The following is a 26968-nucleotide window of genomic DNA, read 5'->3' on the forward strand; positions in this document are numbered from 1 at the left end:
TTGTTGGTTTGTGGGGATCAAAAATGCTTTTATTTCAATGTTTCGTTTTTGTCACTTTGTCACTTGTAAAATTGATTGTGATGGATTTTTTTTTAATTTCAATTATTTCAATTAAAATAAATCTAATTTCTTTTTTTTCAAAAAGTTCCATCAGCATTGGAAACTCATAATGCATAGACCAATTCAAAAATGTAAGCTAGAAATGATATTTTCTTCCAACTCTCTCCGCACTATCTAACTTTTTCTCTAACTTTATTTTTAAACTTCATTTGACTCGCGGTCATCGGATCTTGTTTCTGGTTCCGAAAATGATTGGCACAAAATATGTACATATTTGGGCCCGGCCAATCGGCGTTTGCGAAAGCCCCAAAAGTAGCCCCCCAAAATTACAGCTTGTTGTGCGGTTACTTTGGGTGAGCTTGCTGTTTTTTTTCAGTTCACAGTTGAATGTGGATAAACAGGTTTTTAATGTCAATTATCGGTATCAATTTGAATCGCTTTTTGCCGATCACGAAGATTTCATCATGCTAACATAAGCACTTTTTCAACGCCATCATCGCCTGTTACACGGCGGGAATATTCCAAGTTCACAGGAAGTACATGGCGGTGGAACTGGTTTGAGTTGTTGAGGTGTAGAAGCTTCATGAGCTGCGATGATTATTCTAATTTCGTAATGATTTTTATCTCGAATGGTTGATAAAAAGTCTGGAATAGCACTTTCCCCAAAATGAAATTTATTTACTCATAAAATATTTCATAAAACCTTAAATTTAATGGTCTTGAGTGGACCAACATCAGTGGCACAAGATCCAGTACGAATAGCGGGTTTTTTCCCCACTCTGCAGTTTGCTTACATGACACATTAACGGGAGAAAGCTACTTTTATGACATGCAAGACACGATTTCCACGTGGTTGTCGTTGCCGTTGACTTCCATCGCAGATGCGTTAATTAAGTAAAACTCTCTGGAAGTTTTGGAAGTTTTTATAGATTGTCGAAAAGGCGTATGTTACGAAACGCCATGTGTATTTAATAAATCTAGAGTGTAAAAATTGATTTTTAAGGTCAACAACACCCACAAGAAGGAATTGCTACAGAAATCGCCAAACAAATCTTGCTACACTAAATTATAGCACATCGATTCTTTGCAATCCCCAGTTGGGTGTAGTGTTTGAACGTTTATTGTATAGTTATAGTGAAAAAGAAGTACTTCCTATCATAAACAAAAAATAGTACTTAAATTCGCTTAGTTTCACCTTCAATTACCCAACCTAGCCATCCCACTAAAGCCATTTATGTTCATCGCTGGTCATAAAATGTATCACTCCAATCGAATCACCTTGTACTTTATAGCGGTGCAAATTACTATCAATTTGTTGCCATCAGCAGCAGCAGCAGCAGCAGCAAAAAACGTCATCACAACCATAAAAAAGTTCCAATTCCTGTTCCTCCATCGACAAAAATCTAAACCAAAAGAAGAAAATAAAGTGATGATTGAATCTATTATCGTTATCTTAATAGTTTCTTTTTTCGTTCTCAATCTTTCCTCCAATTTCAGACACTAATCAACATGGCGTATTGCTGCTTGATTTTGCTCGGGAAATCCATCCAGAAGGTCGTCTTCGGGGAGCTGCGAATATCTGAGCAACAGGTGAGTTCAAATTTTAATCAAATGAGGATCAAAATTAAGTTTCAAGATTCTTAAATAAATCATTTTTTTGCGAAACATGATCCCATTCTAATCCACTTATAAAGCTGGTCAAGGTTCCACGTCAGATTGGAAACCTTATCTAAATGATTGATTTTAATGTCTGTTTCAAATCTGCCAAAATCAAATCACCCCTCATAATAAGGGTTCCAGTTTGCGGTGGTTTCGACACTGAACTTTGACAAGGACATCGACAGTCGTGAATCATGTTCGGTTCGGCTCAGCATTTTTGTTTTTTGCTAACTGCAGCAAAACTGTGCTACTTAAAATAGAACCCGGTCAGCCGTAAACGCGCTGGTTTTTATTGACCACAGCTTTTGGGCAAAACATTAAGCTTGAATGGCCCCTTAAGCAATTGACGTTCACGCACACACTTACACATGATTGCAAAAAAAAGCTTCCTGCACAGATTGTGAGAAGGTTTGGGTATTTTGCTGGTTGATTTAACTATTGATATCGTTTTATTCTAATTTTCGAGAATAATAAAAATAAAATTATTTTTTTTTTTATTTGACGTTTATCGCTGAAGTCGCTCCCTCAAACCACTTAACTCAATTTCGTCATAGTTGTTTGCAAGCAAGATTTTCGTGCGTAAATGGAACCGATCGAGTTTGGTTATCAATAGTCGCTGGTTGGGTGACTTGTGCTGGTGAGACCACTCGATGACATGGCACAAAATAGGTTCACATGGCCCTCAAATAGGAACGCTTTGGTCACTTCCCTGTTAGGAGATCAGTTGTTGTGGGTTTTGAAATATATCGTTAAGTAGGGCAAGGTAGACTTGTGTAAACAGTCCTACAAAGAAAATAAAAAAAAACAGAAAAGCACAAAAGCAGGCTTCACACACCCACAATTTTAAGCCGAGAGAACAGCACTTCCAAAATCAAATGACAGAATAAACCTCTCGCGGGTGAACCTTCACTAAATTGTGTTCATTCGTTCGTTGAAACAGTTCATCCCATTGAGTGGCTTATATCGGCAAATGACCATCCCATATTCAGCGAACCGTGGTGGCCAATATGGTGAAGGCGCAAACTTGATAAGTCAAAGGTCTTGGATATGATAGAGGAGAAAATCGTGACGTCAGAAATGAACTCAAATCACTCAAAGTTCATTTTGTGAGTGACTTTAACATTTTTGCCTAGTTTGACAGCTACCTCGTTCCCAGGTTTTCTGTGGGAGAGAAAAGGAGGCGAATACTTTATGAAAATCATACCTGTCAAAATTCCTAGCCTCAAAATTTTATCGCGAGTTGCTTTTCTCCTCTATTAAGCGAAACGTCATAATCCGAGTTTTTTTTCTGTATTAGTGCCCGTGTGCTTGTCCGTGCTTCTGGCCGTGTTCGTATACGTGCACCTGACCACGTAGTTGCCTGTTCCTGACCGTTCCCGTGGCCGTGCTCTAGGCCGTGTCCTTGTCCGGACTCCTGCCCGTGTTCGTGCCCGTGCTTCTGGCCGTTTTCGTGTCCCTGGCCGTGTAGGTGTCTGTTCCTGGCCATTCCCGTGGCCGTGTCCTTGCCCCGTGACCAGGAGTGTTTATGTCCATGCGAAACGGAACAACCGGGACAAAATTATAATTTTAATTGCTAAGTGCCGGAACTGACACCTGTCAAAAAAGTTCATTCGGTTGTTTACCTTTGAGGTTAAGTTCCGAGCTTTTCTCCTTTATTCTCGATATCGGCACGTTTTTGATAAGTGATTTTTTTAAATGAACCCATGAGAATAACGCTCTACAGAACCGCAGAAAGGCACGTACTTTTTCTGCAACATATTTTATTTAAAACTTAGTTGATTTTAAATTAGGTTAGAATATTTCACTCGATTTTGATCACAATCACTTTTCTGTCTTCTTATCTTTTAGTGGCTGTTACAAATATGGAAATTTTTGGTCCAAATTCATAGAAAATTCGCTACTGAAAAAATCAACAGAAAGATTGGAATATTTCAGAAAAGAAGACAATGGACGAGCTTTCCGGTGAAAATATTCACGAGACTGAAAAATCAAGTCTGTCATAGAAAAACTGTCAAAAATAATCAAAAAATCATTTTTATCAACATTTTTATTTTTAAAACTGCTATAACATCACAAGGCAGTGGTTAATATAGAGACTTGTATGTAAAATTGTCTGGAGAATCGATTCTCGTATTCGGATTATAAAAATTTTGACGTTTAGAGCACTTTTCAAAAAAAATAGTTTCAGTAAATGATTTTGGTATTTTGTTTAGGTGAGTTGCTCCATCCTGCATTTTTCGTGAGTCTTTTTGTAACATCTTAGGCTATCTTCACAAAAATTTTGAACGAAAAAAAATCGTGGGCTCCCCCTCAAATTTGACTTTTAAACTTAAAAATCAAAAAATCTCATAAAAGTTGGGTGTTTTTTTCTTTCAGTGTATTTTTATCGAAAAGCTCGTCAAATTTCCTACAAGTTTGTCTTTGACAACTTTTTAATACGATGCAACGGCTTCGAGATACAGAAATATTTAAATTCCGAATTACAAAAATATTTAAAACACTTACGCCCTTCTCAAATGTCATTATCGAGTGGAACTGGCTCCATATACACAATTATGGCTTACATAAGCGTAGGATAACATGTCTACAAAGTTTCATTGAAATCGGAGAGGGTCGAGAAAAAAGTACCTTAAAATTTCCTGTATTGGGCTGGAATTGGTCTTTGTAAGAAACGAATTTAAGAAATATTTTTTTTTCAATGTTTCTATGTTTTCTGAATTGTCTTCATTCTTAGCTAAAAATTTTCTCAAGAAATTTCTTGGAGTGTGTTTTAACCATTTGTTTTGGAAAGCATTTTTTGTTTTTGGAAAAATTGAAAACAGTTCTCTGTAGTGCAAAAGTGGCCTTTTTGGGAAAATAAACAAATGTTTTGTTAAAAAGAACAACAAATTTTAAAAGAATGCATAGGAATTTTTTCATAAAACACTTATTTTTTGTTAATATTTGAAAATTTTCCTACAAATAAAAAAAAACATTTGCAGGTTGATGGAACATTCTTAACCATCACAAATAAAAAAAAAATGATTGTAGAGCAATTCTCTGAGATTTCGGTCATTCGATTTTTTCTGTATTTTTTAATCCGGCTGAAACTTTTTTGGTGCTTTCGGTATGCCCAAAGAAGCCATTTTGCATCATTAGTTGGTCCATATAGTTTTCGATACAAATTTGGCAGCTGTCCATACAAAAATGATATGTGAAAATTCAAAAATCTGTATCTTTTGACTTTTGAAGGAATTTTTTGATCGATTTGGTGTCTTCGGCAAAGTTGTAGGTATGCATATGGACTACACTGAAAAAAAAAATGATACACGGTAAAAAATGGTGATTTTTTATTTAACTTTTTGTCACTAAAACTTGATTTGCAAAAAAACACTATTTTTATTTTTTTTCATTTTTTGATTTGTTTTAGAGGACATCAAATGCCAACTTTTCAGAAATTTCCAGAATGAGCAAAAAATCTTTGACCGAGTTATGATTTTTTTAATCAATACATTTTTTTTCAAAAAATCGAAATATTGGTCGCAAGTTTTTTTTCAATTTAATTTTTTTTATGTAAAATTGAATTTGCAATCAAAAAGTACTGTAGTGAAATTTTGATAAAAGGCACCGTTTTCAAGTTATAGACATTTTTATGTAACTTTTTTCAAAATAGCCGCAGTTATTGAAGGTCTTAATATTGACTTATTGGTCTTTTTAAAATGTTAGCCTTGATTTAAATTTTTTGAAAATATTTTTTTCGAAGAGATCGGAAAATTTCACGAATATTTCATATTTTAACATTGTAAATCGGACCATTACTTGCTGAGATATCGACATTAGAAATTGGTGGGTTGTTTGGATGAGACTAAGAAAACATATTTTTTTTGTTTTTAAACCTTTGCATGGCAATATCTCAGCAACTAAGGGTCGTATCAACTAAGTCCGAAAAGGCAAAATATAGAGAATTTTCTCAGCTTTTCGAAAATATTTTTTTCAAAAATGGGCAAACATGGGCACTATTTTTAAAAAATCAATAACTGCGACTATTTTCAAAAAAGTTACATAAAAATGGCTATAACTTGAAAACGGTGCCTTTTATCAAAATTTCACTAAAGTACTTTTTGATTGCAAATTCAATTTTACATCAAAAATTTAAATTGAAAAATTTTTGCGACCAATATTTCAATTTTTTGAAAAAAAAAAAATGTATTGATTAAAAAAATCATAAATCGGTCAAAGATTTTTTGCCCATTCTGGAAATTTCTGAAAAGTTGGCATTTGATGTCCTTTATAACAAATCAAAAAAAAAAAAATAAAAAATAGTGTTTTTTTTTGCAAATCAGGTTTTAGTGACAAAAAGTTAAATAAAAAATCACCAGCATTTTTTTTACCGTATATCATTTTTTTTCAGTGTAGTCCACACCATATCTACAACTTTGCCGAAGACACCAAATCGATCAAAAAATTCCTTCAAAAGATACAGATTTTTGAATTTTCACATATCATTTTTGTAAGGACAGCTGCCAAATTTGTATGGAAAATTATATGGACAAACTAATGATGCAAAATGGCTCCTTTGGGCATACCGAAGGCACCAAAAAAGTTTCAGCCGGATTAAAAAATACAAAAATTAAAATTAAAGAAAAAAGATCGATTCCGTAGAGAACTGCTCTGTAATGATTTCAAAACTTCAATACTGGATGAGGCACTTGTTAAGGGGTTACATACATGTAAATCGCCAAAAATGTCAGAGGTTGGTTTGAGCACAAACTCAAACATTTTAAATCTGTTTTCAGGACATTTAAATATACATTTTCAACTATTAACAAAATAAATTCGAAAACATTTGGTTGTATCATTGCTGAGATACAGCTATATGAAGTTAGCATTTTCGAAAAACGGGTGCCACGATATCTCAACACTGCCTCGACTAAATCGGCTCAAAATGTTGGTGAAGACTCGTTAAACCGGTCCTGTGTGCATGACGAAGGCTGATTTTCAAAAAGTTTATTTGAGAAAAATGATAAAAATATGTTTATGTTTTTCATATAAAAAATCGATAGTTTTTGATTGTTGTATTTTAAAAAAATGCAAAATTTCAAAATCGGTCTTGCGAGTCTTCAACCCAAATTTTAGCCAATTTGGTCTATCCCATCTCGAGATATCGTGGCACCCGTAAATCAACTCGGTGTTCAGAGAAAAACGCTCGCAAAGTTTGACAGTTCGCTTTGCGCATGGAAAAAAATTCAGTTTAAATCGCCTGTAACTTACTTTAATCATGAAACTTTCAGGAGGGTTTGAAAATCATCTTTTAAGTTGATTTAACAAATTTTCTGTAGTATGAAATTTTGTGATTTTTACATGTATGTAACCTCTTAAGGTTTATTTTTAAATTCAACAATTTTGAAACAATCTCCATGACAATTATAAAAAAAAAAACAAAAAAAAAATAATAAAACTGCAGCGCTTCATACTTGAGTATCTATCTTGTAGTTCTTCAAGTTTAAATCAGAATTCAGAATGAATCTGGCAGAGACGTTTTAAAAAAATATTTAATTTAGTCAAAATTGAAGTTTTTTTTTATCTCTAAGATGCTTGAAAAAAATTATAATGATTGCAAGAGTTTTCTAAAGTTTGTTTTATGAGTAAAACTAGTTTGCAAAGAAAAAATGAATTAAAGGTTACCGCTTACATTTTGAAATTTATTTTTATTTAAAAAAAGTTATTTTTCACTTTTTTCCAAATTCGTTTGAAACAACAAAAAATTATGAAAAAAATGATTTGTGCTTGAAAACGGTTTTTTGTTATGCAAAGCTCACATAGCTAGATATCCTTAAATTTGTCAAATAAAAAATACGAGACACATTTTTCAGGCCAAAATTCCTCCTGATCAATTTTAAGCCATTTTGAAATTTTAAGTTCCAATTATCGTATGAAATTGCTGTACTATTTGGAATGTTTAAAAAATTATACTTACTTTTTACTTTTTATTCATTAGTTGTTCGCGAAATAATATTTTTTGAAAAAAATGTCTTTAACAAGGGAAAGGCTGCTAATTCCAGCGTGCCTCTAATATTGCCATATCAGCACTTTGACGTTCAATTACAGCTCATAAAACGCGTTTTCAACTGAAATCGAGTGATAAATAGCTAAATAGGAAGTGAGCCAGCAAGTTTCTATCGAAAAATTCACAAAATACGTTGTTTAAATAGCGGAAATCAGCAATTTCGATTGAGTTATGTGCGAGTGCGTAACCTGCCAAACATACGTGAATTTCTCCTAAATAATAATTTTACTCCTTGTAAAATTTTTCCTGTTTGTATATAATCGAAATATTTGGGCTGCTCAACTCACACCCACCCACCACAGATTCAGTTGCCCTCTTACACCTGCAATAACAAATGACCACACACACATCAGCTGATAAGCGGCCGTTTAGACCGACTGACTCCGCTCTGTTTTGACTGTTCAAACCACCCAAATCAATCGATTCGATGCCTTTGACGACACCAGAGATCGGCTCCAAGGCTTTAAAGATACGGTAAATTTGTCACGCAGAGCTGAACTTTGACCCCGTTTTTTGTTCGAGTATCGAAGGAAGAACGCAATTGATTATTATACTCTTTTTACTCTTCTTTTATCCGCAGCACATGAAGGACAAATTTTGGAACTTTATCTTCTACAAGTTCATCTTTGTGTTTGGCGTCGTCAACGTGCAGTACCTTCACGAGGTGAGTACCTTCGAATCATTGCGTTTGATTGAATTGAATAAGTGAAGCTTTACCGTTTCTGCTTGTTCGCACAGGTCATCCTATGGGTGTCATGGTTCTCCGTCCTTGGGTTCCTCCACCTTCTGTCGCAGCTGTCCAAGGATCGCTTCGAATACGTAAGTACCTTTAAAAAAGTGTCAATTGCGTCTTGCCCCGAAAAAAACATTATTCAGAGTTTCGATCAATCATTCTCAATTACCCACGGTTTGACTTTTTTGTTGTTTGGAATATTCCACCTCCACCGTCGTCAAACTGTAATTATCTCGGGAGTCATCGTCGCCGTGACACCTCGGCTGCGTGAGTCACTCGCAGTCATACGGCAAGATCGTCGACGACAACGCCAACCAACGGTTTTATTAGAGGGCTTTGTTTTGATTGCTCACACACATCATGGCACAGCTAAACACTCGCGCTGGACAAGGTGGATCAACACGTCATTTCTGACTGTACGGTTAAGCACCTTCTGGGCTGTCGAATGTGCACTTACGTCTTGATTAAGTGACGCGTGCCTCTTCTTGCTGGATGGTTTTATTGGGCTAATGAGGAGGTGTCTTATTGTATGCTAAATTGGCTTGGGTGGGTGGAGTTCATACATAATATGTGAAGTGCTGGTATTGTTCAACAGTTGCACGTGAGATAAGACAGCGAGCTTGCGAAGAGGTTACTAGAAAGGGCGCAACCTCAAAAAGTTTAACGTATCGTGATGATGGAACTTGTAATTTTAGTGTTGAGATAATTGTGAATGAACAAAAGAGGTCACGCGTTCGTGGATTTATCAAGTCCCATGATGCCGAGTGTAATTTTTTTTTACGTGAGAAACTTCAACTGTCTAAAAATGGGGTCAGCACACTCTTTAGCTTGAAGTTCCAAAACGTTTGATTGATGGGCGGAACTGATTATGACTGACCTGCAGCGCATATTGCGATTAAAAGTGTCAAATTTTGCCACTCTGCTGACATGGCTGCGAATTGTGGTGAGTTAATTCTTGGACCTTAAAAGATGTTTACGATGACGCATTTGTGATAAAATTTTCTTTTTATGCAAATGATGATGCATGGTTCAACATAAATTAATGTTTTGTAATTCTCGGATTAGTTTTCAAAAAGTCGTAAGAGGCACCGTACCCTCTGACACTAATTTTCGTTTTTCTCGAAAATGAAACAATATTTATTTTTTTCTAGTTTGGGGCACTTCAAGTAGGACATGTACAGTATGTAAAAAAAGTATTTACACCCCTTGGGCACTATGCACATTTTGTGATGAAACATGTGAAAAATTTAAAGTTTGACAGGAACCTAGTACTACGTTTTGTTCAGAAACTCATGCCAAACATTTTGCTACAAAAAGCTCATGAAAAGATGATTTCTATAAAAAGTTATATAACAAATACTATTACGAAAATAAAAAAGGTGCAAAAAAAGTTTGTACACCTTTCGAAAAATTTACATAAATAATGTTATTTGTTGACAAATCACCATAAATCAAGTCTCCCAACTCCAAACAGGCATCCTTGACTGATTAAAAAAATAAATTGGATTGAATATAAAGTTGACTAACTACTCAGTATAAAAGTTTATATAACTCTGGAAATTCTATATAAAACTTATCTAAACTAAATTTTGCAAACTTTTAATTCAACTAAATGTCAATATATAACCATAGAATTGCTAAATAAACATTTTGGAGTGGGTATAACACCGTTTTGGGGGTCTTTGTAACGATAGAATAGATTTTTCGTTGGAATTTCGTACCAACCCGGAATTACGTCGTCGGAAAATCCGCCGGCATCCGAACCGGTCCCCGATTCACAAGTCAACCTATGTGGAATCGGAAAGGGCATAAAATTTCCGATCTTTTGATACCCAAACATCTAGGTTTTCTTTACAACCTACGTTTTTAAATACCTGGGCAAAAAGTAAGTTTGATCCACGAGAACAAAATTACGAAATTCCATACATTTTGGCAGGTTGCTCAAACGAAACCATAACAACATTTTTACAGGTATTTAAAAAAATGGGTTTATAGAAAACCTAGATGTATGGGTCAGATCGGAAATTTATGCCCGATTCCACATGGAGCAATGAATCGAGGACCGGACAACAGGCGACGCAATCCGGGTTGACAATTGGCACTCAAGGCAATTCTATTGTGACATTTGGTGAATTAAAGTTTAAAGCATGTAGAATCAGAGTTATAAACTTTTATACAATAGTGTAAACTTATATTCAATCAAATTATTTAATCAGTCAAGGATGCTATTGGAGTTGGGGCTGTTATGAACCCTGTACAATATTGTTATATTCGAGGTGTACAAACTTTTGACACTAAACAATTGTGTTATATAGAAATCATCTTTCATGAGCTTTGTAGCAAAATGTTGGCATGATTCTGACAAAACATCAAGCTAGAATTTTGTTTCACAAAACATGAAAGAAGTGTGCTCACATACTGTAGATGAACAATCTCGAGCATTTTTGATATTGGTTTTTTGTAAGTAGGTCGAATACCGATAAGGGACTCTGTTTACCAATGGCTCTTACGGCTTTTTGAAAACTAATCCGAGAATTTAAATTTATGAAAAGTTGAACTGGCTAGTAATAAAAAAAAAATAAAATTTTATAAAATTGTCTAATTGGTCCAATTTGTTGTTAATTTATTAATAAAGTCCGATATAAAAATATATGGTAGAAAACAACCTTGTTAATCGATAAATTTGCCGTCGATAGTATTATCGTCTAACGACAACGATAATGGTTATCGTTATCGTCGGGACGATGCATTTTTTGAAAATTTGAGTATTTTCGTAATTTGCATTACTCTTTGTTTCGTCTTCGTCGTCTGTCGCGGGTGACAATGAAAGGCCATGATCAACGACGACCAACTTTTTCAAAACTTTTTTTTCGTGAAATCACGATCGTGTTGGTTACTAGCAAACCCCATATGTTTATGTATCAAAATTTTTGTAATTTTCTGCTTTACGACTTTGTAGAACATTATTACACTCTAAAAATAACCCTGCAAAGTTAGAAAAAACACGAAATTTTAAAATGAAAAAAAAAATCTAATTTAAAAATTACCCTTCTGGAGTAAAATGGGTAAATTTGAAAAATAAATTAAATTTCCCTTAAATTGACATGTTCCAAATTTTTTTACAGTCGAGTAACGAAAAATGGGAGAATCTTTAAAACTTTTTCAGTGTTTTTTTTTCGATGAAAAATACGTTTTTTCGGAATATTGAGTACACCATCAAATCGGGCGTTTAATTTTACATAAAAGTCCCTTTGAAACAAAATTTCTATCTCATCACCGTTTCAGACTGCAAATTATTGAAAGACACCTCTTTTTCCGCATGGTCAAAAATGGAAGGGGTCGTACCGCCCCTCCGTCACGAGATATAAAAAAAAACGGACCTCGGATTGGTGATCAGGGACAAAAGTTACCCCTTAGGATGAACTTTCACTCAAATCAAAGAGGGGTCGGGGCAACTTTTCCCGATTTCGTGTGAGTTGGAAGAGAATTACCCATTTGAAAAAACTCTTATAATGTGAAAAATCATGCAAAATTTCGCTTTGCTTGAAATGCATATTGCAAAAACTTTCGAAAAAATACGGTATCTTGTGAAAATTTTAGAATACTTCAAAAAATTAAAAAAAAAAAAACATTCAAAATTTTGCTTTGTTTGATACCCATATTGCAAATTATGAAAATTTGAGTATTTTCGAAAAAATACGTTTTTTTGTGAACAATTCTGAGTACATATTCATCCCCCGAAAATTGCAAAATTTTCAGAAAATATATTTTTAGTGAAAGCATTGAAATTTTGCATGATATGGTTGAATTAATCGATTCCTGAAAGATTTTAAAAATAAGTTTTCGCTCATTATCCATATGATAACGATAGATTATCTTAATCGTTCCGACGACAACGGTAGAATTATCGTTATCGTTATCGAGCCTTGATAATTTTATCGTTTACAACCTTGGCAGAAAAAAAAATAAAAAAATGATTTCTAAATAAATTTCTAATAAAAGTGAATCAATTGTACAATTTCAAGCCGTAATAAACTTACTACTTATGTTTTTTTCAATTCAATGTTAAATTTTAGCACACTTACTTTCAAAAATCCCCAAAGATCCTGATATTTCACATTTTTAAAATTGATCAAATTTGAGTTGACTTGAAATAATTTAAAATATATTTTGCTGTTTTTTTCATCTACATTTTAGTGTCAAATTAAATGACTTTAAGAGCTTTTTTATTCTTAAAATTGTTTTTTTTTATAAATAAGATTGTCTACGACTATTGTTTCTACCGCTCTGGTTAAATAAAATGAAAAAATTTCTTGCTCTCTGAGATCAATTACATTCGAGGAACATAAACTGCAAAATTTACTCATATTACAAAAACCCGATTTAATCCCACCTGGGGTGAGAAATAGCCTTTCTTACTAAAGAATATAAAAATGGTAGAACTTCTTTCAATTAATAACATCGACTTTGTTTATTTATAACGTCAGCACAAAAACAAGTCTTATGATGAAAGCAAAGTATTATGATGATATTATGAGTATTATGAATGAAATAATTTCCAAAAGAAATAAAAAACGCGATATTCACCAAGAGAATATTTTCAATCGTACAATATGTTTGTACGTTTGTAATCAAACAAGCGTTTATGACAAACACGATCATAGCAAGCTTCCCAACAACGCACACCGCGGTTTTGGTTTTCTAGTTTCGGTACGAGCCCTTTTGTGTGACTGTGTTGGTGTTTTGGTTCATCGTACCAGCGCACCAAGACAAGCAAACCCGAGGTACAAGTGAACCGCGTGTGCCGCACGGTGCATGGAGTCAGAGATAGCAATTTTTAACAACCGCACCACTACACACTCAATCGCGAGAACCTTAGGAAGAAAGCCATTGGAGTCGCCAGCATCGAACACTTTGAAAACGATATAAACGATGAAAAGCTTAGAAAGCTCCTATTGGAATCCAATGAGCCCTGTTAAATAAACTTACGAAATCACGAAATAATGAAGTCTACATTTAGGCGATTTTTAGGAGCGCACGGGAAACAAAATAGTTGTAGCCGGATGAATATCCTATGTCACAAAGGTTTTTGCATAAACATTGGACAGTTATGCAAAAACGGACAGGGCAAAAACACCGAAAAGCTACGATATCTAACATATTGAAGGAAACTTCTATAGACAAGCTACTACAAAATAAGTATAAGTCGAGCCACAAAATATATGCGCCAGCATTCTCGCGCCAGTATTCGAAGCTCAACTTGACAACTTGTCGACTTGGCGACAAAGCGTCAAAAATCGATGCAGTGTGATTTTTGACGATTTTTCCGATTAAAATTCATGCTGAATCGACATATTTACGAAGATGTAAATGACGTCCTGGCTTAAAGTAAACCCTATACCTTTCTTTAGTAAGAAAGGCAAAAAGTAAATCGTTCTAAAAATTGATCGGAATTGCCTTTTGATGTCGAATTTGTTTCAGATGCTCACTCATGGTCTGTAATATGAATGTCGCAAGAATTTTCGAATAAAATCAGAAATGAAAAATTTTGGCGAAGGTCACCAGGTGGGCTTTTACCTTTTTTTAGGGTTTTTTTCTTATGGTAGGTCAATCAAACGGCTCTAACTCCAGAACCATATTTTGAATCTGGATGAAAATTTGGGAGGTTGTAGGGCTCGAAAATTGCAATTTTTGAGATAAATAAAAGTTATGAAAATGAAATTTTTTTACCATATTTTCATTTGAAAACTGTGTATTTTGTTGAAAAGTCTGGCCGCATACGAAAACAGATGTATATTTCCGAAATTTGCGCGGCAACTCGCCCAGGTTCAGCACACTAGCTTTCATCTGCATTTAGAAGAATCGAAATCGGATATATGGGAGCTGAGAACGGCGCGACACAATTTTTTGCAAAATTTTACCACATACGAACATCACTCGACCTCCACGGAATTTATTTTCTCGAAATTCGAGGGTTGGAGATAGACGAGTTCTGTCAAGGTGAATCGATAGAGCGTCGAAAATCGATGCAGTGTGATTTTTTGACGATTTTTCCGATTAAAATTCATGCTGAATCGACATGTTTACGAAGATGGAAATGACGTCCTGGCTTAAAGTTAAACCTATACCTTTCTTTAGTAAGAAAGGCAAAAACATACGGATAATTTTCATATGTTTAAAATATAGTACATTCAAAAACAAAACAAAAAATAAAATTGTGTTAGCTGGAAATGGAACGGAAATTGTGTAATCAAAAATAGGGAAGAAATTAAATTTGATTGTTCTAGCTCTCTAAAATATGTTAATAATTTTATTTTTACATCTAACAAACAACTACTTTTATATGGTGTTGATGGTTTTTGTAAAACTTTTAAAAAATAACTATTGATAGGGTTGTCAGATCATCAATCTTTTGAACTCGTTGGAAAGGTTTTTTGAACACCTATCCAACGACAGTTGGTTAGACCCGGACAACGATTTCATAAAAATATCTGAGATCCGGCCTCTTAAAAGTCCATAAATAACACTTAAGTGCTCATAACTTTTGATAAGTTTGTCAGATCTTCTATGTTTTGTACTCGTTAGAAAAGTTTTTTAAATACCGTTCTTAAAATATATAATATACGGTAATTTGTGAATATTTTATTTTTTTCATTAAAAAACTCTAATAAAGTCAAAAAGCATGTAAAATTTTGTTTTGTTTGATTTTTTTACCATTCTGAAAATGAATAATACGTGAAGGTGGCTCTTGGACGTTAAATTTAGAAGTTCATTTTTCGAGTGATTTTATAGCCTTTCCTCAGTAGGGCGAGAGAGGCAAAACAACTGAAGATGTCAAGCTAGTGAAAGGGTTTTGTGATAAATGTTAGTTTGAGATCTTTTTTTTGTGTAAATATTTTTTGACTTCAAATATCTATAAGAGCTTGTAAGTTAAATAGATGAAATTCCGATCCAACAAAGCTTCAATTTGTCATTTCAATGCTTACCAGCCGAACTATTTATTTTTTGTCCCGTTTGCACAAGGTGCTAATCTTCGCACGTATCTTTTTCGCACCTCAACTTTTCACATGCACCAGCTAACGCGGACGTCAATTTTCTACAATGTCTCAGCATGAAACGTTACATGGAAGACGCCTACCGGCATAGAAAAAAAAACTTCCTGTATATCAGCCAGAGGGTGGTGATGGGCCTCTTTTCACCTTTTCTAGATTGTCTAGCTAGCTAATCATCATCCTTTGGTCTAGTGGCTTTAGGCTGAGTAGTTAGTTGTACTTAAGATCAACAGTAACATTTGAAAAGGAAGAATTTTGAATTCTAAAGTAACATTGGTTGAACACTGAATGCTGAGGATACTAACTTACTAACAAGCGGCATCAGTCATCGCATCGCGAAATGTTTACATTCGAGCAAGCCTTTGCTGCCGCAGTGCTACCGACGTAAATAGTGGCATTGAAAGCTCATCATCATCATCATCAAGAGGGCTGTTTATACACAGGTATGGAGAATGGAGGTTCTCACACTGGACATTCCGAACAATACTAGTTAGTATGAGCAAAGTGTCTAAAGATTTGTGTATTTACAGAAATTGCCTTTTTTTGCTTAAAAATACTTAATATAAAATAAATAAATAATTGTAGTTGTTTCAAAATTAAAAATAATCAAACTAGGCAAAATTACCTACTTTTTACCTCCGTGTCAATTCGTCTGGCAAAATGCACGTAAAACACGTGGACGCCGACCGGCAGCATGATGCCGGCTGTTCACGTGCACACGTCCCGAAGCCTCAATCATCGAGGCTTGCAATATGTGGGGTGGAACAATCACCCGGTGATTTCAGCTCCTCAAGATATCCGATGTCAAAAAGCACTAAGCTATTCAGCGAAGCAGTAAAAATTTCGTTTCGCTTGATAAGCTGGAAGAAATCTGCCAAGCCTTTTGTCTCAAAAATTAGATCACAAATCTCACAGAACAAATCGACTTTGAGCAGAAAGCATGCCGGAAAGGGGCAATGAACTGGCTAGTAATGGAAGTGTCTTGTTTTTTTTGAGCTCGACCTTCGCAACAGGTTTGTTGAACCTTTTTAGAATTGACAGGTTTCAAATTCGTCCAGGAAATCGCTCAAAAACGTTTTTTTTTCCAAAACGGGTTTAAAAAATCTTGATTCTTGATTGAACTTGTTCGTTCAATTGCTTAGATCAGTTGCTCCACTGAAGCGATAATCCTTTTTGAAAGGTTTTAACATGATAAACATGATGTGACAAGGTGTGAAAAAAATTAATTTAGATTGGAGCAATTCCCTACGTTTTTGAAAGTCGACTTTTCATTGCATTTTTTTTAATTTGGATTGACCACCGATTTTTATGACAATATAATTAATTTTCAAAACTGCTATGTAAATTTACAAGCAATTACATGTAAATTTTACATAACATTTAAAAATCTCAAAAAAAAATTAAAAAAATATAAAAAAGGAAAAACTATACTATTTTTTTACCAACCCGATAAAAAGACAGATTTTCCAATGTTTTCATATAATTTTTATAGGGTCCCGGGCAGACGGTAATAACGAAATTAATAATATTTCAATAACAAATCCTGTTAAAATAACAAAAAGTGTTATTATTTTATCCTGAAGTTCAACTTCAAGAAGAAAAAATAATAACAGTTTCTGATAAAATAACAAAATTTGATATTGAAGTGATATTATATTGAAATGTTTAATAACACGCTAATGAAATGTTATTTCAAAAATTCTCTAATAACAAAATTTGTTATTCGTTCGGTATACTGACTTAGAAATAAAATTACCACAAATCGCACAAATGGAAAGTTTCTAAAATGTTCATTACAATCTGTTATTATTTTTCTTTTGTTAAATATGTTAAGATCTTTGGGATAATTTTGTCTAATCTCGTCGGGGTCATTATTTTGGCCATGAAATGGGGTCCTTCAGCTTAAATTATTCTAAAAAGTTGAAAATTTGAAAAATGATTTTTTTTTATTATTTGATATACCCCCTAAGGGACTTTGCTAATTGGCTAGAACTATGGGATAATTTTGACCAATTTCGTCGGGGTCATTATTTTGGCCATGAAATGAGGTCCTTAAGCTAAAATTATTCTAAAAAGTTCCCGGGCAGACGGTAATAATAAAATTCATGCCATTTCAATAACAAATTCTGTTAAAATAACAAAAAGTGTTATGGAATCTTCCTGAAAAATCCATTTCTGCATAATGGTTTAATAACGGTTAATGTTATCATAACAAAATTTGTTATTGGTCTGATATTGGTTGAAAGCCAAAACAACTTTGGAATAACATTTTTGTTATGGAAGAATAACTCCAACTGTTAGTTAGTTGTTAAATAACAAAAATTAATAACAAAGATTTGTTCGAAGAACAACTAAAAATGTTATTAGTCTGTTATTACAATAACATTCCAATAACAAAAAAATCATAACGACGAATAACAAATCTTGTTATAAATAACGTAAAATGTTATTGGCCTAGTATTTTCAAATATCAAAAAATGTTATTCCCAAGTTATTTCCGTCTGCTCGGGTTGAAATTTCTAAAGTTGATTTTTTTTAATTATTTGATATACCCCTTAAAGGACTTTGCTAAAATTGGCAAGAACTATGGGATAATTTTGACCAATTTCGTCGGGGTCATTATTTTGGCCATGAAATGAGGTCCTTAAGCTAAAATTATTCTAAAAAGTTGAAATTTTGAAAGTTGATTTTTTTAATTGTTTGATATACCCCCTAAGGGACTTTGCTAAAATTGGCTAGAACTATGAAATAATTTTGACCAATTTCATCGGGGTCATTTATTTCACCATGAAATGGGGTTTCAAGCTAAAATTAATCCAATAAAATTAACTTTTGAGAGTTCATTTTTTTTAATTTAGTTATATTCCTAACGGAATTGACTTATTTATTGAGAATTTTGAAGTGTGAATAACAAAAACTGTTATTATTTTCACAGAGCCAAATCGGAATGACGTTGAAGTTCGAGCAGGGTGAGACCTCAGAGACTGCATCGGATTCAGCAAATTTTCAGCAACTTTACTTGGAGTCGGAATCTGTGAAGTCGGGTATTTCTGGAGAGCTGATCGTCGTTGACGTCATATCGTGCATCCAGAGTCGGAGTTGTCTTCAAGTATGGATTCAAAGTTGCTTGGAAGTACCGACTCTGCAGCCCTGACTAGTACAGAGGTTATGGCAACTGCAGGTTTATTTGCAAATAACAAATAAACCAAAACAATAACTTTTTTGAACATGGAACATACCAGTTCAATAACATTTTTTGTTATTATGCTGTTCCACCTCTCCGCACAAAATAACAAATCTTGTTATTCCTTCATGATTCCTTCTGTGTTATTGGTTTGTTATTGCAATAACAACATAATAACAGTTAAGTTATTCTTCGAACAAATCTTTGTTATTGATTTTTGTTATTTTAACAACTAATCCGATCATCCCAATAACATATTTCGATCTTCTCACAATATCAAAAACTGACCTTCCCAAGTTATTTCCGTCTGCTCGGGGTATACTTTTATATACTTTTATATTTTTATAGGGTATATGCTCAAAAAATTGTCATGTTGATTAAATCAAATCATTTATCGTTCAAATCAAAAGAACAAAAATGAAAATCTTTTTTTAGTGATAGAGACCTACTCAAATTATGGTCACTATGAACTGGATTGGGTTTTTGACATTTTCCGCCTAATTTGTTTCCTTTGTCTTTCGTGACCAGGAACAACCAAATAAAAGTTTATGATTATACTCGCAAAATAAAACAATCTCACGATACCTCCATCTGAACTAAGCTCTCCAAGATGGAATACCGTAGGCACGCAAATGTCCTCAGGCAAATTTCAAGTCTGAAGCCGCTAGTATCGAGTTTGACATTGAACTTGAGCTCGCACAGCGCTTGCCGTGCACGTTTTGCCGCCAGTTTAGTCTGGTCTCTACACTGTCTGACTTAGTTTAGGGTTCTTTTTGTCGAGACACACCTCCTACACACCTTTGCCCAGCCTATTGTTGGCGTTTCACGGTGCTGTAGATATTATCTCCGCGTCCGTTCATTTCGGAATCCCATTCGGCGTAATTACATCATGAGTTGCTAGGTGGAGCGACTAGCTTAAAGGTTAGGTTAGAATCGCATTAGCTTAAGTTAGACATGGATACCTATAAAGGAGTGGGATTGATTGATCGATCTTTGGCTCCAGAACTCACCGTAATCAAATCATTTTTTAATAAAGATTGCTTTTCTTCTCCTCCTCCCCCCAGCTGTCCTTCTCGCCGACGACCCCGGGATGGTCCCACCACTTCCGGCTGATCGCGCTCCTGTCCGCGATCCTGACCCTGTCCGGCTTCATGCTGATCGTCTCGATCGGAGTAGGCGTCTTCGTCAGTGGCGTCAACACGTTCGCCTTTATGGCCGCCGAGGTAAGGCTAACTAGATGGATTGTGCTGCTAACTAGTGTGTGCTAGTGTGTGGAAAAGTAATACTCGTTGGTTGGGGCCTGTTCGAGAAGCACGTGGTTTGAAAAAAAGAATCAATATGTAATTTTTATCATTTCATGATATTTTGCCAAAACTACAGAAAGTGTGATTTTTTATAAGTAACTACCTAGATTATGGATGGCCCCCAAGTGAGTTCTGTTCACGCAAGCGTTGGGTTTAAGCAAGGTTTAACTTCCTACAAGTTTTTTTTTAATGACGACGATGACGAAACGACGAGTGACCACTAGATCGTGAATGACTGGTTTATCTTTGAAGTTAAACGACTGACCATCGATTAGAAGGGGAAAGGCTTCTAGACAGGTTTTTCTTTCTTTTAGGGTATTACCATTTAAACTGGACTTTGTGAGTTAAGTTTTTTTTATTTATACTGATTTGTTAAGTTTTTTTCCTCTGAAAAGAAATTATTAACCTCTCCTTGTAGTCTTCCGTCACAAAATCCTGTTTGTTATGTCTAAGAATCATTGTTATAAAATTTCTTTCCGGATCAAATTCAATTTTGATTTAAAATCATGCCGCATTGTTATCTATGTTGTGCTGCAGTTGCTTTTGATATTTGAACATTTTTAAATATTCTCTTGCATATACAAAAAAAAAAACTCACAAAATAATGTCTGTTTAACTTTGTTAGTTTACCGTTCTATAAAAATTATGTATTCTTGTTAAGTATTTTTTGTGAGTATTTAAATTCTTTCAAACATAAATCAGAGTTCAGTTATCTCATGTAAAAAAAGTAATTTTTTCCTGTGACCCATGAAGACTATCGCCTTCCATATGGAGTCAAGATAAGGTCCAGCTTGTCATGATGAACTACTTTCCCTTTACTAAGCATCCCTGGTCCGAGCCGGGATTTGAACCGCGATCTAGCGCTTACAAGGTGGAAGCGTTATCACTGGGCTCCATGGCTCGAACTTTATCTCATGACATTTTTAAAATTTTAACAGATTTTTTATATAGTATAAAATTAGAAATCGTCTGTTCTAAGTTTTTATCACAGCTTTTTTCCCATTCTTTCAGACAGCATTACTGCCCATGTTCACATAAATGTCCCATATGCAAAAACAGGAAGCTGATAAAAACGCAAGGCAAGTTAGTCCCACACATAAGGCTACGTGTTAAGTTTCCACAAAAAAAAAACTTGTTTTTTCCTGATTCTAGAACAAAGTACTGGATGTTATAGGCTCTTTTGAAAGAGCACATGATTTTTAACTAAACTGCATCTATAACTCGAAAGTGATGAAAATGCATGTGGGACATTTAAGCGATCATGGGCAGATTAGCTTTGTAAACATTTTTTGGAAAAAAAATGCTGGTCTCTAATTTTTTTTAAACAATTTTAGGTATCCCTTCAAACATTTTTTATTTCTGTAATATTTTTCAGAGTTTTTTTTTTTTCATTAGTTCAGACAACTCTTCAAATAGTCTTAGAACAAACAATAAAACCAATTTGTATAGTCTGAGCAATTCTCCACCATAACTGGAAAAGGATTTTATTTATGTTTTTTTTTTTAATTTGGTTCAAAGTTTGTAAGGAGCCTTCTTTATGACCAAAGAATTCATTTTGTGTCATTAGCATAGGTTCACCCATTCAAGGCTCCATATAATTTTGGCAGTCAAAAACAAAAAAAAATGGATTCACTTGCCATAGTTGCAACATTTCAATGAAAAAAGTATTGTAATATGCATTGAACATCAGTACAGTTGTTTTACAATCTGAAAACATTTTTTTGCGGATTTGTGCATCGAAATTTTACTAACTTTAAAAATATGTTTAATCTTTTTCAATCATGTTTAAAGTGATTATAAATGCAGGGAAATGCATGTAAAATTGTATTCGGTTAATTGCACGTCTAATTTCATAAAAATTTTGATGTTTAAAAAAAATCTCCCCTGCAACGGTCTTTCTATCTAGAAAAACCACTTTAAAAAAAAAACATGATCTGGTGCAAATTTTTTCTCCATAACTCTCAATGGCTCAAAAGTTGTGGATTTTTGTCCACAAAACATATAAAAAATTTCAAAGTCGAGTTTTTTTAGAAATTGTTTATTTTTGTGAAAAACAACAATAAAAAATCTATAAAAAAATCCGTAAACCTTTTTAATTGTTTTCCACAATATCTACAACTTTGCTGAATATACCAACTCGATAAGAATAATCCTTCAAATGTTACAGATTTTCGAATATTTACGTACCATTTTAAACTGCCAAAATTGTATGGCTTCTTTAGGCTTTTAAATAGTTTGAGCCAAATAAAAAAAACAACACACAGTTAAAATAATGAAAAATTGGAGCTGTAATTTTGAAAGGTTGAATATTACCTCTTTTATGATATAATTTTACCTCAATTTAGACTGAAAAAGTGACACTACACCAGAAAAGTGGTAAAATTACACATTTCCAGAGGTAAAATTACACCTTTTTTCTGACATAAAAGATGTACCCCTTCCCAGATGTAATATTATCATGATTTTTTTTTCTGTTCAAAGATAACATGTTTAAAATCAGCCGATTTTGTAAAGAATTGCTCATCATTAAAATCAAAATCATCTCTATCATTTTTTTGTAAGTTTTTTTATGCCTTATTCAACAATCTAGTTGGTATTTTTTTCATTGAAATTTATTTTATTTAAAAAATTTGTTCAGTTTCCTTAGGTTTTCTTTGCAAAAAAAGAAACCTTCAATCATTATCCCTCAACCTTCTAGGGTCAATTTTTTTCCAAACGAAAATATGTTTTTTTTTGTTTAGGAGGTCGTTTTGAGACATTCTCTTGTTTTATGTTTTACTTCGTTAATTTTTAAGAGCGAGTCCACGAGCAAAGCATACCCATCTCGCATCGACCTCACCAATCTGCTTGAAATTTTCAGGGGTTGTTTGTACATATAAAATTAGCATCTGGCCAAAATATGAGCACTCTAGGTCAACGGGAAGTAAGGCAAATCGGGACAGAAAAGTTTAAAGGTTCAAAAACGCATAAAATCTTAAAAAGGCTATAACTTAGGAAAAATTCAATTTAATTTCAAAATTATAAATGCATCTTAAAGAGCTTAAAAAATGCAACAAAATGAAGGGTAGAGCATCCAAATTGGTTAATTCTAAAGGGAGTTATTGGCATTTTAGTGAAAAAATAGCATAATTTTCAAACTCAAATAAAAAAGTGTTCTATCCAGTTATCAACTCGGTTCGACCTGCAGCTTGTAGGGGACATCTGGGACTACCATTTGAGACTGAGACCGCTTTGGGTAAGGCAATTCAACATATCAAATAGACACTTTTACTTTAAGTGAATTTTTTGGTAGTAAATTTTTGCTCGGAGGACCCCTTAGATCCCATTTTCTGGTGATAATTTTATCATAATCGTGTTGCTGAGACAATTTCACATTAGAAACATGCATAAAAATGTTTGTTTTCATCCATTTTAACCCTTTAAAAAATGAAAATTAAAAAAAAACTTTGATTCACATTTATTGAAAATCAAGTTCGTTTCCAAGGATACTAGATGATACCAAAAAAAAAGCAGTTTCTTAATGTTTTTATCTTTCATTTTTTAAAGGTAGTAAAAATGTCTATTTGATATGTTAAACTGCCTTACCCAAAGCGGTTTCAGTCTCAAATGGTAGTCCCAGATAACTGCAGTCGATCAGTGTCTGGATGGAACACTTCAGTTTGAAAATTATGCTATTTTTTCACTAAAATGCCAATAACTCCCTTTAGAATTAACCAATTGGGATGTTCTACCCTTCATTTTGTTGCAGATTGTTATCCGAGCATTCGTTGGTGAAGGTTGTCTGAATCAACATGACTCGTCGCGTCCCGGCGCAAAACGCCGGCAATATTGCCCTACCTGCGGCTCAAGCAGGCAAAAAAGTGGGAATTTCCAAAAGGAAGGTTGAGGCCTCAACTGATGGCCAAAAACCGGGATTTCCAAAAGGAAGGTGCTTTTGGAAGTGACATCGAACAGCAAAAAGACGAAAAAGAGCGACGGTACTGTACCGATGGATGAGGAGGAGGAGAACTCTTCGTCGCACGAGGAGCAGCTATTGAAGAACAACAAGTTCGCTGGACTGCCTGACGAGGACCAGGTAGCGGAAGCAAAGGAGAATGAAGTGAAACAGCGAAAGGAGAAACTGCCTCCTTTTTATGTGCGGCAATCAGCAGCAACGATCGACTTTCGTGCGGGGCTGGTTGAACTCATCAAGTCTGGGAAAGTCCAAGGCAACATTCGTCTGTGTCAGGACGGATTTAAGGTGCTGGTGCAATCCAGGCAGCACTATCAACTGGTCAAGGATTACTTGACCGAAAACGAGGCGGAGTACTTTACCCATGATGTCGCCATGGATAAGCCGTACAAAATCGTCGTCAGAGGTCTGTACGACATGCCAGTGGAGGAATTAGCTGCCGAGCTAAAAGTTTTGAAACTGGATGTGTTGGCCGTGCACAAAATGAGCCGACGCAACAAAGACATCAAGTACCGTGACCAGCTCTACCTGCTGCATTTGGCTAAGGGATCGACGACGCTTCCTGAGCTGAAGGCAATCCGAGCGGTTTTCAACATTATCGTGTCGTGGGAGCGATACCGACCAGTGCATCGTGACGTCACACAATGCTTCAACTGCCTGGGCTTCGGGCACGGAGGTAAGAACTGCCACCTGAAGCGTCGTTGCGCCAAATGTGGTACCGATGCGCACATCACATCCCAGTGCATCCAAGATTCGCTGGTGAAGTGCCTCAACTGCAACGGTGAGCACTCGTCAACCGACCGAAAGTGCCCCAAGAGAGCTGAGTTCGTGAAAATTCGGCAGCAAGCATCGACGAAGAATCAGCCTCAGCGTCGTAGAACTCCTCCAGCCCTGGTGGAGCAAAATTTTCCACCTCTTCAACCGCGACGCCAGGTCCCGAACTTGGCACCGTTGCCGTTGGATCCCAGGAAGAGAGCTGAGATGAATCATCCACGGCCGGGTTCCAGCCAGGAGCCGAGACCGCCACCACCGGGCTTCAGCCAGGAGCCAAGACCAACCCAAGAACCAGCAGTTGAGGAAAATGGTAATGATCTTTACACCTCAACCGAACTCCTCAATATTTTCAAACAGATGTCCGCTGCACTGCGTGGATGCAAAACCAAGACCCAGCAGATTGAAGTGCTGACCTCGTTCGTCATCCAGTATGGATCGTAGGTCCCTCAAGCTGCTGAATTGGAACGCTTGCTCCATTAGGAGGAAGAATTTAGAGCTGGTGGATTTTCTTCGCGAGAAGGAGATCGACGTAGCTGCCATCACGGAAACTCATCTGAAGCCCGGTGAAAAAGTTTATCTGCAAAACTACAAGATCGCGACGCAGCTCGATAGGACCACCTCTGGAGGAGGAGGTGTGCTTGTCGCTGTTCATCGTGATCTCAAGCCACGCCGGCTGCCACACTTTAAGCTGGACATCATCGAGGCCGTTGGAGTGGAAATTCCCACTTCGGTTGGCCCAGTACTCTTCATTGCTGCATACTGCCCACGTCAGGTGAATTCCAGAGATGGTTCAGCAGCAAAACTGAAGAGCGATATCCAGAAGCTGACACGGCGGAGCGCAAAGTACATCATCGCTGGTGACCTCAACGCGAAGCATGAAGTTTGGGGCAACAGCAGGAGGAATCGGAACGGAGTGATTCTGCACAACGATCTGCAAAACGGATACTACAACGTTGTGAGTCCGGATCGTCCAACGAGGGTGGCTCGGTCTGGGAATCACTCAATCATCGACTTCTTCATTACCAATATGGCTGAGAACGTGGCTCATCCTGAGGTGTTTGAAGAGTTGAGTTCTGATCACTATCCGGTGGTTGTGGAGGTTGGAGCTTCCGTTACTCCGCAGCGGCAACCAACCCGGAAAGATTACCACAACGTTGACTGGCAGCAGTTTCAGCAAGTGGTAGACAGCAACATCGACTATGATCAACACCCGGAAACTTCTGCTGATATTGATCGTTCGCTGGAGGTGATCCAGCAGGCTATCAACCAAGCAGAGGCTGCCAACGTTCGGGAGGTTCCTGTTAATTTTAAGGTAACTGATATTGACGTAGATACTAAACACTTGATTAGACTTAGGAATGTTTATAGGAGACAATATCAACGGACTGGGGACTATGACAAAAAGATTTCAGTGAACAATTTGAACAAAATCATACAAGACCGACTTGACAATATCAGAAATCAAGAATTTTCAAAACATGTAAGCCAGCTTGGGAATTATTCAAAACCATTTTGGAAACTTTCAAAAGTTCTTAAAAACAAACCAAAGCCTATTCCTCCTCTTATTGTTGAGGATTCTCCTTTGATTACATCCGAGGAAAAGGCAAATGCACTTGGGCTTCATTTTGTTAGTTCACATAATCTTGGCGCTTCCATGACCAGCCGTAAAGAAACATCAGTTGCCAATAGTATTTCAACAATCAATGACTCTACCTTTGAATTTCCTGCAGATTCCCATGTTTCTGGTGAGGAAGTCAAAGTTGCAGTTAAACAAATGAAAAATATGAAAGCTCCAGGCTTTGATAACATTTTAATCTAGTGTTGAAAAAACAGAGTGATCAGTTCTTTCAACATCTAGCCAATATTTTCAATAAATGTTTGCAACTTGGTTACTTCCCCACCAATTGGAAACTGGGCAAAGTCATACCAATTTTGAAGCCTCAAAAGATCCAACATCGCCAACAAGTTATCGTCCCATTAGTCTTTTGAGTAGTCTGTCCAAACTCTTTGAGAAGGTCATCTATTCAAGGCTTTTGGATTTTACCAACGATAATAATATAATTTTGAATGAGCAGTTTGGCTTCCGAAAGGGACATAATACTGCTCATCAGCTTACGAGAGTAACTAAAATCATCAAGCAGAACAAGCTTGAGTCTAAATCAACTGCTATGGCTTTGTTGGATGTTGAGAAGGCTTTTGACAAT

The 26968-nt window shown here is 35.5% G+C and overlaps 1 protein-coding gene across 1 annotated transcript in view; it reads left to right on the forward strand.

Annotated features, from left to right (window-relative positions):
* The window catches only part of LOC6049147 (E3 ubiquitin-protein ligase AMFR), an 82361-nt gene that overhangs the window by 39137 nt on the left and 16256 nt on the right, over positions 1 to 26968 (forward strand). Inside the window, exons 3-6 of the mRNA XM_038258586.1 lie at positions 1558 to 1650; positions 8346 to 8429; positions 8504 to 8584; positions 19799 to 19957. Coding sequence (XP_038114514.1) covers positions 1558 to 1650; positions 8346 to 8429; positions 8504 to 8584; positions 19799 to 19957 — 417 coding nt within the window. The remainder of the gene's footprint in view (positions 1 to 1557; positions 1651 to 8345; positions 8430 to 8503; positions 8585 to 19798; positions 19958 to 26968) is intronic.

Source organism: Culex quinquefasciatus, chromosome 3 (assembly GCF_015732765.1).
Source record: "Culex quinquefasciatus strain JHB chromosome 3, VPISU_Cqui_1.0_pri_paternal, whole genome shotgun sequence".
NCBI lineage: Eukaryota > Metazoa > Arthropoda > Insecta > Diptera > Culicidae > Culex > Culex quinquefasciatus.